General features: G+C 37.5%; 1 protein-coding gene across 2 annotated transcripts in view; it reads left to right on the top strand.

The window, feature by feature from the left end:
• Window positions 1-2351: 2351 nt before the first annotated feature.
• Window positions 2352-12312, top strand: part of dip2a (disco-interacting protein 2 homolog A) — a 116028-nt gene continuing 106067 nt past the window's right edge. The window contains exon 1 of one of the 2 annotated variants that reach the window (XM_028435259.1): window positions 2352-2828. In XM_028435259.1, coding sequence (XP_028291060.1) covers window positions 2705-2828 — 124 coding nt within the window. In that variant the 5' untranslated portion in view covers window positions 2352-2704. The remainder of the gene's footprint in view (window positions 2829-12312) is intronic. The other variant, XM_028435260.1, reaches the window with a different exon arrangement.

Genomic DNA, 12312 nt, shown 5'->3' with positions numbered 1-12312 from the left:
AGATGTTCAGCTGTGGTTCTCCCAGTGCAGGGGTCTGCAACCTGCGGCTCTGGGGGCCTAATGTGGCCTTTTGACTCTTTTGCAATGGCTCCCTATAGCTTAAAAAAAAATATTGAAATGAGGAGTTATTTTTTATAGAGGCTATTAAAGATTAATGACAAATAAAATCAAGATATAACAATTTGTTAACCTAAAATAAATCACGTTGTGCAATGACTCAGCACCTTCCTATACTTCACCTCCTGCAACATCTACAGACCATCATCTTTCCTGCACCTGTGACTAACCTTAAGTTTTAAATCCCCGGTAAGATAACTAAACCAACTATAACACTATTCTGGAAGAAAATAGAGATTTTAGTTGTGTGGGAACAGATTCATTTAACCACCAATGTGCCGGTTAAATATGCATGATTTATGCGTGGCAAGTAATGAGTAAAATTAGCATGTGTTGACCATATGATCATGTGTTATCAAATTCAAGTTACTTTTGTAGCCTTTCAAATACATGAACTAAAAAAAATCTTCTTTATATAACATTGCGTTCATGTAAACTGAGATGCGTAAGAATTTGAAGATGCAAGATACTGTTTCATTTTTTGATGTCAGTTTATTTTATTTTATTTTAAACTGTTTTTAAGTTTCCATTTACAAGATCAATATAAGAATTTAATTCCATGCATTCCAAGCAATGCAGATGGTAAGTTGGTTATGTTACTGTTAAGTTAATTCAAGTACAGCCTTTCTGCAAAATAAAAAAACAGAATGAATGTAACCTGTCTTTTAAAATTATATAAAATAAATTACCAGTTATTTCAGCCACTTATTGCAGAAAAATGTAATATTGTCACTAAAACCTGAAAACATTTTGCAAATATCTCAAGTCATTGTCAATCTTAACTTCATACAAAACTACGGTACGCCAGTTAAGTCAACTATTCATCAGCATGAATGGCTTTTTTTTTTTTTTAACGTACACAGCTTTTAAAAAACTGTTCACAATGGTGTGTAACCAAGTGGCACTTTTTGCACTTTAAATAGAAAAAAACTGTCTTATTTATTCTATGGTTTATTTTATAATCACTCGAGTTGAAAAGAGTGTAGTTAAAGTCAAATAAAAGCATTATTAATTTGCCAAATGCATTTCTTTAAAATATTGCCCTGTATTGTTATCGTGAGTCCATTATCGTCCATCGTCCCACCTCTAGTTTGAAAATGTGCGCCATCCGTGGTGGATGCATATGGAGGTAGATTTGTGTCTTTATTATTCAATAAAATAATTTAAAAAAACAATTTCAAACAAATAAAAAAGTGGTCAAATGCAATTATTTGGGTCTCAAATATATATTTTTAAAACTTTTTTCTTTGATTGAAAATATTTATTTTTTATTAAAGTAAACTTTTTTTTTGTAGTTGTCAAGTTATTATTATTTTTTTTTACAAGGCACAAATCTACCTCCATACGAAACCAGACCATGAAATAAATAAATAAATCGTGAAATATTTAGACTTCATACTTTTCAGAATGAAAATGAAATGTAAAATGGATTTAATTAATTGTTGGCACATTTAATTAATTATTGACACTTTTGATTAATTCATGAATGGTGTATTTATTTATTTAATTGTGGCACTCCTCGTCCTCCATACCATAGACCAGTGATTCCCAATCTTTTTTGTCTCATGTACCCCCTTTGCAATTTTATCAAATCATGTGTACCCCCTCTTCATATCACAAGTACCTTCTCCCTAATTTCATATGCTTTTTTATATGTGGAAAAGCAGGCTCTCATAAACCCTTAAATGTGTTTCAAACATTGGTTTCCTAAGGCTTAATCTACAAATTCAAAACAATGTGTGCAAAGTGTAAATTATTTAAAAATAATATATCATTCAACTTATATGTAATTACTACAATCGTTAATAAATAGGGTCTCCTTTGTAAAATGTCGCTAATTATTGTCTCCTATTGGCTGAAGTGTGATCAAGTGTCATCTACAGCATAAATTAATCCTGTTTAAACGAATTACAAGAAAATATAGTAATTTATTGAGCAATATTACTGGTAGTTTGTGGTGAATTTGCAACCAAAAAAAAAAAGCCTAAAGAGAAACTAGGAACATTTTCCAACAGTTTATAATCATTTGTTGATTCTGTCCGAGTACTCCCTGCAATGTGCTCATGTACCCCTAGGGGTACACGTACCCCAGTTTGGGAAGCCCTGCCATAGACGCAGGGCTCGTTGACAGTTAATTGATCTTTGTATGCAGCCATCCAACACTGACAGCAGGAGGCAGCAGAGAGTTTGGCAGCGAGACCGCGTGCACGCTATCAGGGTAGACACGCTCGTGAGCGCGCTCGCACGGAGCGAGTGCTGCTGCTGTGATGACGCAACTGGGAGCGAGCGCAGAGTTGAATGAGTTCCGTCCACAGTTATTAGAGCAGCGGCGGTGGAGGACTAGACACCGGGCACGGACTCACCGGCAGACTGCCCGCCGTGCGGACACACGGAGCCAGATGTGTCCGCGGTGAGCCGTGGAGAGGTTAACCCTCAAACGTTGCAGCAAAGACGGGAAGACTCAGCACCACCACCACCGCCACCGGGGCACCACCTTTCAGCTCTGAGCCCAGTGCGGACAGGCTGGTACTGATACTGGAAGCTGAAGCGTGTGGACCCAGTTGTCCTTTGCTCCTCTGGGGCCACCATGGCTGAGAGAACCTCCGCCGGGTTCCTCACCATGATGCTGGAGCCCACGCCGGCTGTGGCCATGACCCTGCCCCTGGAGGTCCGGGAGAAGCTGGCCGAGCTGGAGCTGGAGCTGTCTGAGGGTGAGTGGCTTTATTCAGCATCCATTCACCCTTCATCATCATCATCACCACCACCACCACCATCATCACCACCTCCTGTCCTCTGCCAGTGCTGCAACTCATTATTTACCCTCCCATAACATAACACAATTTAACCACCACCGCCCTAGGAAACAAGGCGAGATCCCACCAAAGAGTTCACTTTAAAGTTCTTCTGCACTTTTCCCCTTACATATAGTCCTCCCACCATACCATTGAAGCCATTAAAACCAGCCTGGTCACTGGATTGGGTTTCAGTGCAATTACAAGTATGTGATTCCCTTTGTGTTGAGGTTTAGCTGCAGTTTCACATGGCATATTTGATCAGAAGGCATAAGTACACAGCTGTACTACTGACACACCCAACACACACACACACACACACACACACACACACACACACACACACACACACACACACACACACACACACACACACACACACGACCACTATAAGTGTCACATTCTTCAGATGAAAACAAAGCCTCTTTGGCTACAGAATAAAACTATGCATGGGTGTGAAAATCATTCCACCATCATTTTGGCTTTGGAGATCCTATAATTAGTATCAGACAATAAGATGTTTGGAATAGTTTTCCCTTTGTTTCCAGTCAATTACTAAAGGAAAAAGTTTTGTGTACAAAGAAGCTTCAGGTGTTTAAACAGTTGAAAAACAAGGAAACCTAAATAATGTAATCATGTGTATAAGTAAATAATTTTTTGCGATACTGAAAAAATGATGAATACTTATAGGATTTATGGTTAGGATTAAATACATCAGACTTCTTACTACTCCTTTTTTAAACGTGTACATGTTTTATTGAAATGTTCTTACTTCGTGTTTTTGACTTGTTTTGGAATTGAACTTGTTTTGTGATATCCCTTTTTGTTTTATATGTATTAGGGATGTCCCTCCCGATACAACTTTTTCACTTCTGATCCGATACCAATATTGCAGCCTTGAGTATTGGCCGATACTAATATGGATCCAATACTATATCAGCACGAATCATACATACTTTTATTACTTATTTTGTAGTGTGGAATGTTAGAAAAGGCTTGATCAGGTGATGTCACTCAAACAGAGAACAATAGTCAGCAACAGTAGGTATGAGAAGACCCATTTATTATTAACCAATTGGTTACATACATTTTAACCTTCAACATAATATCTACAGTATTCTACAATTGAATAAAATAAATAAAGTGAATTGCCAAAAAAAAAAAAAAAAAAAAAAAAAAAATCAGAAACTTGAATCCAATATTCGTTTTCAGGCTGATATCAGACCGATATCCGATATGGATCACCTAATTGGTAGAATGCAGTATGCTCTCTGTGCAGGGAGTTTACCTGTCTTCTTCCTTTTGAATGAGTCAGCATTGGCTGCATGTAACACTTGACTTGACAAGCTATTTTCGAGCAGGAATGACTTAATGTTTGTGCTTGAGCTCTTCTTTTTGGTGTTTTCTATTCTTATATATCCTATGTTGAAATTTCTTCTTTTTATTTACGAGAATGTTTAAAACGGCAATTTGATCTTCCTTCATTTTTCTTCTGTAAAGTTTGTTTCAGTCACGGTTAGACCGATCATGTTTGGTTGGATAATCGCCGAAAAAGGATTTCACAATAAACTACAATAAGTCTGATTGAGTTTTATTTAAACTCAGGGTAGCACCTACACTACTACATTTTTGAAAATTATAGAGAAAATGACAACTTTACCTGTGATTACTGGTGTCCCAGTACAACTTTTTCACTTCTTATAACTTAGAAACTGATATTGCATCCTTTAGTATTTGCCAATACTGACATTGATCCAATACAAATTTGGCACCAATCATACACACTTTTATTACATTTTTTTTGTGTGGAATATGAGAAAAGGCTTGATATATAAGGAAGAATTGACCCATTTATTATTATTAACCAATGGGTTACAGAGATTTTAAACTTAAACATAAGATTCTTCTATGAAAAAAGTACAAATAAAATAGAAGATCCTGAAAAATAACATAACAACAAATAATTAAAATACTATTACAGATTTTAGATGCAGGGCGTTATAATTGGATACTGTTTTATTCATTTTTTTGTCTTTTTTTGATGACATGAAACCAATATCCAACATCAATATTAGATCGAGATACCCTTACTCGCAGTTTGGTGAATTTGATACCTATATTCAAGAAATGCCTAGTCAGACTTTGGGTTGCGCGTAGGGCTGGGCGATATATCAAATTTTCTATTTTGGCGATATAGGAAATTACAATATCGCTTATATCGATATTTATATTTTTTTAATAGCTTAATTTGTTTCAAAATACTTGCTTTAGGAGTCGCTGCTTTCGCTACTTCTCTGTAGGGATGTCCCGATACAACTTTTTCACTTCCGATACAATACCAATAATGCTGCCTTGATTATTGGTCGATACCGATATCGACTCGGTATGATATCAGCATGAATCATACGTACTTTTATTACTTACTTTACAGAGAAAAATAGTCAGCAACAATAGTTATGAGAAAAACTGGCCTATTTATTATTAACCAATTGGTTACATACATTTTAACCTTCAACATAATATCTACAATATTCTACAATTGAATAAATATAATATAATATATATCGGAGATTTTAGATGCAGTCCGATAAAATTCGATATTTGTTTTCTGGCTGATATCGGACCGATATCCGATATCAATATCGGATCGGGACACCCCTACTTCTCAGAACAGCATGAAAAGCTCAGTTAGATGGATTTTTGATTGTGTCCTGCTAAACAAGCCACACTAAAGAACTCACACACACTTTCTGTCTCTTAAATAGAGAAAAAGCTAAAAGTGGAACATATTGTGCAGCTGTTTGTTAATAAATGTGCCCGTGTAACATTTTTCATCAGCAAATTTAACCCTGGTAAGACTTTATTTGAATTAGAATTGTCGAGATTTATCTTGTATGTTGCCATTTTGAGAAGAAATATCGAGGTATGAGTTTTGGTCCATATCGCCCAGCACTAGTTGAGTGCACGTATGTGGTATAGGCAAGGTGCATGCTTTGATAAGCACGTTAACGGTCGGGCAGGCCCCTAATAGAATAGCCACAGAGCTAATCTATATCTGTCCAGCTTCCTCTTCCTGTTCTCCACATGTCCACATCCTGCCATGCTGGACTTTGATAGCACACACCCCTGCTGACAAGCTCTGTTGTCTGTTCCTTGCTCTCCACCTCCATGTTTCCCTTTATGTTCTCACTGATCAAAGAAAGAAAGAGCCGTGGGTTTTCTTTAGGCTGCGGAGAAATCCTCCTCTTGTTTTTCCCTCTCTCTTCTTTCTCGTCGATGTGAACTTTTCACCCTCTAATGATGTTTTTTGTTGCCTTTGGCTAGCATCCTGTCTCAGTGCAGAATATAGGTGACTCATTTTACCACAAAAAGACTTGAACCTGCAGCTCAGACAGGTTTTCCCTCCTATCTCATATTATAAGCAGAATAATTTAACATTCTTGCTTGTCTTTAAAACAGAGACGTCTCCATTATTAGTATGCATGGCTGTGCCAATAGATTTAGTGCGTCTGCAGAGAGTTTGTATTATTAATGGAGCTGCTGGATAGATATCTTGCGTGTTTTTTTTTACAGCAGATATCTGCCGCAGCCATAGGAAAGGCTAGCTTTAGACACCATAACATCAGGATCAGATAATATACCAGTGTCAGCATCTCAGGACAGCTGATGTGTGAAATAAACATCATAATAATATTAAACATCTGTTTGTCACTTTTGCAGACGCAGTAAACTGTGGAGATAAATAGGAGTGTGACAATATCTCGATGCATTGCGATATTTTTATACTGATGATATTATACATACTTTTATGACTTATTTTGTAGTGTGAAATGTTATAAAAGGCTTGATCAAGTGATGTCACTCAAACAGAGAACAATAGTCAGCAACAGTAGGTATGAGAAAAACTGACCCATTTATTATTAACCAATTGGTTACATGCATTTTAACCTTCAACATAATATCTACGGTATTCTACAATTAAATAAATATAATATGATGTATATTGGAGATTATAGATGCAGTCCGATAAAATACGATATTCATTTTCTGTTGTATCGGACCGATATCCGATATCAATATTGGGTCGGGATTCGGGACACCCCTACACTTTTTCTTTTCTCTTGATATTCTTCTATGTGTTCAATCTGCTCCTGCAGCAGTTGTACAATGTCTATTGATTGTTTAGTTCAGGGTCAGATTGAAATCGAGGCTTTATTCACAGGGTTATTTTTCTTTTGTAAAGCAGGATAACAAAAATACTTGCTTTTTTCCCATGATGTGGCCTTAAGGAGCCTTAAATCGAAGGAAATATATAATATATTGCACAACTCTTAGGCATTAGTGTAGAGCAACACAAAACAAACTGCAACCTGTTCTTTAGAGGAAAATTTCGTTCTTAAAAATGTGCTATATATTTAGTATTAAGGGCTTTACTGCATTGCCACATTTACACACCAATAGCGACGAGTGCTAATCCTCTCCATTGGGAGCAATAAGGTTTCAACACACACACACACACACACACACACACACACACACACACACACACACACACACACACACACACACAGGACACAGTATAGTCCTGGAATCAATCTGCCAAAGTATCGGTTAGGAGACAACATGAGCCCCAGTGAAATGTTAAAAAAGATATTGATAACTAGCTGATTACATGTGTTTTAGGGCAGTGGTCTCAAATTTTTTTGACTGGTTTCATACAGATAAATATTCAGCGGACCAGTACAGGGATTGAGGAGTTGGTGCGCCGTGACAGTTTAATATTAAGGGTGTGACGAGATATCACAATATTTAAACGTCACAAGAGTGGAATCGCGATGGGGGGGATCAGATTAATCCACATAATCTAATAAACATGAAATTGTTATGTTTTTTTTTTTGTTTTTATATTTCTATGGAGTCAAAAAGGTCATACAGAGCCCTGATTTAATTTAATTAGTTAATTAAATATGTAAGTATGTCCAGGATTAAAGTCAAATCAAAGCATGGTTATTTTTCAAACTGCAAAGTTTTTGGGCTTTTTCCCCAAAAATATCATATCGTCATTGCGAGCCCATTATTGTATCGTATCAAATTTTGAACTCAGTGTATCGTCCCACCCCTATTTAATATATACGCTGTAATGTGGCGCTTTAAAATATTGTCATTGCATTTGGAATTTTATTTATTTTTTTAAATTAAGCACAATCACCACTGACCACAGGTTAAAATGGAATACAGTTGAACTGAATCAACATTAAGTGAGCAGTCTGAATACATTCTTTCTACATTCAGACTGCAGGTAAATGCAACCAAATCGTTTTCTTTTTGTTTGTTTTTTTGCCTATTTACGAACTGTTAAAGATTTTTTTCAAATCCGACCCAGGCCACTTTCACATGTGCTCCTTAATCTGATCCGTATCTAATATTTTGCAATGCGACTGCTGTCTGATTGCATTTATCTGACCATTACATCATTAAAATGCCATGAATGTCACAAGTCTGCATCCCAGGAGGAAAAAAACAAACATGGCGGAGGACGGAGTGGACAGTGGAAGGAGAGTCAGGTCTTTAGAATAAATAAATATGTTGCCGAGACAAGATGCGTCCATATTTACCTTTGTAAACCGTGCGTGCCTGCCTGCGTGGTCACGTATTACATCACGACCTCTTTTGCGAATGCAAGTCACTTCAAGATCACATTCACTTTATACTTTAAATTGGTAGAAGTCACATTTAATTTGTAATATGAACGAGCACAGAGAAAATATAGATTTCTCCCAAAAAAAATCTGAATTGTGGATTAAGACGTCTGTGTAAGGTTTTAGTCTCATTATTATTATTATTATTAAATATTTGTTTCTTGGCTTTGTTTTTTTCAGGTTTAGATTTCGCATTAAAAATGTTTTGTCACTATAACGAGCCAGTGGAGGAAAACAAACGACTCCAAATTAGTCTTGCTTTAACTACATAAAGGCCACGCCCACATAATCAGGGACCTTTATGTGTTCATTTATCAACTACTGTTAATCCTGCTTTTTGAGAGAGGCTACATTTTCTAATTGCATTGGCGGACAGAAAACTCCACCCACTGACCCGCTTCACATCTAAGTAGTGTGTGTGTGCGTGTGCGTGCGCCTGTGCGCGTGCGCTGAGTAATACTTAGACACACTCTATCATTGCCTGGTTTCTTTTCCTCCTCCTCTGTTTGCTCAGTAAAACCCTCTGATTACTAAGTTACATTTTTAGTTCAGTACTTCCAGTGTTTGGAGGGGAATTCCTGTTTGGTCATTGTGTTTGTAGGTTTGAGGTATTTCAAATATTGACTGTTTAGTTTCACTTTTTTGGTGGAGGTGTTTTGGGAAAAAACATCCAGCTGCACCTGATACTTGTGGTTTCTGTACCTTGTAAGTGAATAACAAGAATTGCTCATGTCTATTTTTGCTCCGTTGTTGTTAGACTGACCCAATTTCCCCAAAGAGAGAATAAAACATTTTATTAGTTATTCAGATAAAGTAAAACTGATTACCTGCTGATAAAATGGGGAGTATGTGGATATAGTACCCGTATATCTCTTTTCCTACTCTGTCTATTTTCTAAATGCTAATACGAGCTAATTTTACATTCTTCCTACCTGACATTCTTATCTACGTACAATTAATTGTGGCAGAATAGTGGATATAACCTTTGAAACCTGTGTGTGCCAAACTTGTCAAGTGAGAGCTGCTAATTATCTGAGCTGATAAGGGCTGAATAATATGCTTCTGCTGATATTTGATGGTGTACATCAGAGATGTCCAAGTCAGATTTTGGTGAGTTCCCATCCTGCATGTGCTCCACACCCGATTGTAAAGAATAAGCCCACAAAATTATAAAAAAACAACATAACAAAACAGCAAAACAAAAGGTCAACAAAAAATAAATTCAAAGGACAATATAAATACACAAAATGACTACAAAACACACAAAACCTATACAAATAAACAGAAAAATAAAATACAAAAATACACAAAATACAAAAAAACACACACAAAAAAGAAACAAATATATACAAAGATTACAGGAAAGTATAGACCATTTGATTGTTTGTAAACATTGTGATCTATTTTGTTGGGCGGGGCTTATCGTGGAGGCAAAACCACAATTGTCTTTGTTTTTTTCTGAGCACCAGTGTCCACTGGAATCCTATAAAACTTTATTCTGGCTCCCAAACACACAACAAGACGACATTCTAAAGCTGTAACATTACTAGCCTCCACAGTCTTTAGCCAGTGGCATTTCCTGTTTTTGCCTCCAGCTAAAGTTGTGACGTCACTCGTGACGTGGGCCATCAAGGGGTCTATACAACACAACAATAAAAATGCTGAAAAACCCTTCAATCCTTTTTGTATCGTTAGTCAAAATGGTCACTATTTTAAAATGCTGACGCGAATTTTGATAACATGGCCCTTGAATCCACTGTTATAAAAGTTGCCCATCTCTGATCTCAAACATGCTGAATAAGGGCTCTCGAGGATTAGACCTGAGCTCCCAATGTAGAGCTCAGTGCTGCATTTAGGCTTATTTAATAGTTTTTCATGAGCCCTTGATGGGCTGCCCGTGGACAAAACACATCAACACAACAATCACTGGAGTGCATTTTTCCATGCATTTGCATGCACTTGCATGCATTTTGGAAGTTCAGCAGAGAGCATTTAATTGGTTACGTCACAATATAATGAGATAGATCTGGTTAAATGTATTTATGTAACACTGTTGCTAAAGCTGAAACATAATCACATTTTATTAGGACACGGAGTACTTAAAAAAACAAAACAAAACATTGTCAAGAACTGATATTTTACTCAAAAATAGTCGGACGCATTGCAGGCCTTTCTGTTTGACTTCTCTAGCACAAAGGGATGTTCTGTTTTGAAGACTGCTACTTTAAATAAACCTAGATCTATTTCATAGGTCTCTGCAAAGGGAGTGGTTAGAGGATAGCCTTTGTGGCCAACCTTTGAAAGAAAAGTTTTTCCTTTGGAAAGTATGAGTGTACAGGAAATTGACTTGCACGGTTGTAAGCGAGAGACAACACAGAGAGGGCAAACACTGGTCACTGGTCCTGACACGTTTCTCTAAGCAGTCGCAGCTGTGATCCAATAGCAATCTCACGGAGAAACAACCAACAAGTGAACTGACAACTTCAAACTACCGGTACTATTGATTAAAACACATAATTTGATCAATGTGGAGGCATACTTTACATTGGACAGCACAGAAGCTTGATATTGGCCAATTGTATAGGCCTGCTTAACACTTGATATCCACCGTCGACTCCTCTGAGTGCTGCTTTGCTCTGAAATAGATCCAGATTAGAAGAATCTAGAGCCTTTGTGTGAACAGGCAGCATTGCTTTCTCCTTTAAGGCCCAGCTTGCAGATAAAGAAGAAGCTATATATTGCGCTGATGTGAGACTAGATGATCATAAATATTTCAAGGGTGTGTCTCCAGATTCTTCTGTGCTCTCATATACTGTATACATATCTGCCCACATGGGATCATGTTCCGGCTAGGTTTTCAGTTCATTTAGTTTGTTTCATGTTTTATGTCTGAGTGCTTTCTTCAAGTGCTTGTTTTGCTAAAGCAGGGTTCTCGACCAGCGCTTTTGAGCGTAGGGGCCCCCGACATTGTAATTTTGCTCCCCTATGGAGCGATGGTGCCCCCTACGGTCAGTTTTCAGCAACGTAGGTGGGATTTCTGTTGTCTTTTCCTTTTTTAATCTCTACCGTCATAATAATTGTTGCACACTTGGACACAAAAGGGACTCCCAGGTGTTCACGGATTGTTTAAACTCTCTTTTTAATCAGCATAACCGAGAAACACATTCATCAGCCGTACCGTCTTTTTAATACAGGCGATTGGCTCGGATGCTTCTGTCTTTTCTGAGGACCCCTGCAGCCCTTTAGCTGCCCCCGGTGCTGCCTGTGTGCATCCTTTGCTTACGTATCCACAATACCGAGGAGTGTGGGCAGTCCGGACTCAAATATACAGTGGCCTGGACCAGTGTATAGAGTTATACATTTCAAAATTTTCCGCACCGACGGCGCGAGCTCGCCTCACCCCTATGCTGTGAAAAATTCCTGGTGTGAACCTTGTATGTCTCGTATCTTTGGTTCATGTTAAGCTAGCATTGATTTACAGTAGCACCTACTCTACTGTATTCTCTACTCTGTAAGTCTTGCCCACTGGTCCTTTCTAATGGAGCTTTTTGTCTCTGTCTAAAGATGTGATTAAAATTTAAAGCTACATTGCTTTTCCCCTTTGAAAATACAGGTCACATTTTGGCAGCTGGGTCAGAGAGAGGCCTTTACTCCCTCCAATAGACGACTCTAATCAACAAATGGGGGAGGAAACTAATGCACTC

This window comes from Gouania willdenowi, chromosome 21, assembly GCF_900634775.1.
Source record: "Gouania willdenowi chromosome 21, fGouWil2.1, whole genome shotgun sequence".
NCBI lineage: Eukaryota > Metazoa > Chordata > Actinopteri > Blenniiformes > Gobiesocidae > Gouania > Gouania willdenowi.
Note: the sequence above shows the minus strand (reverse complement) of the source record. Positions and strands in the feature narration are given on the sequence as shown.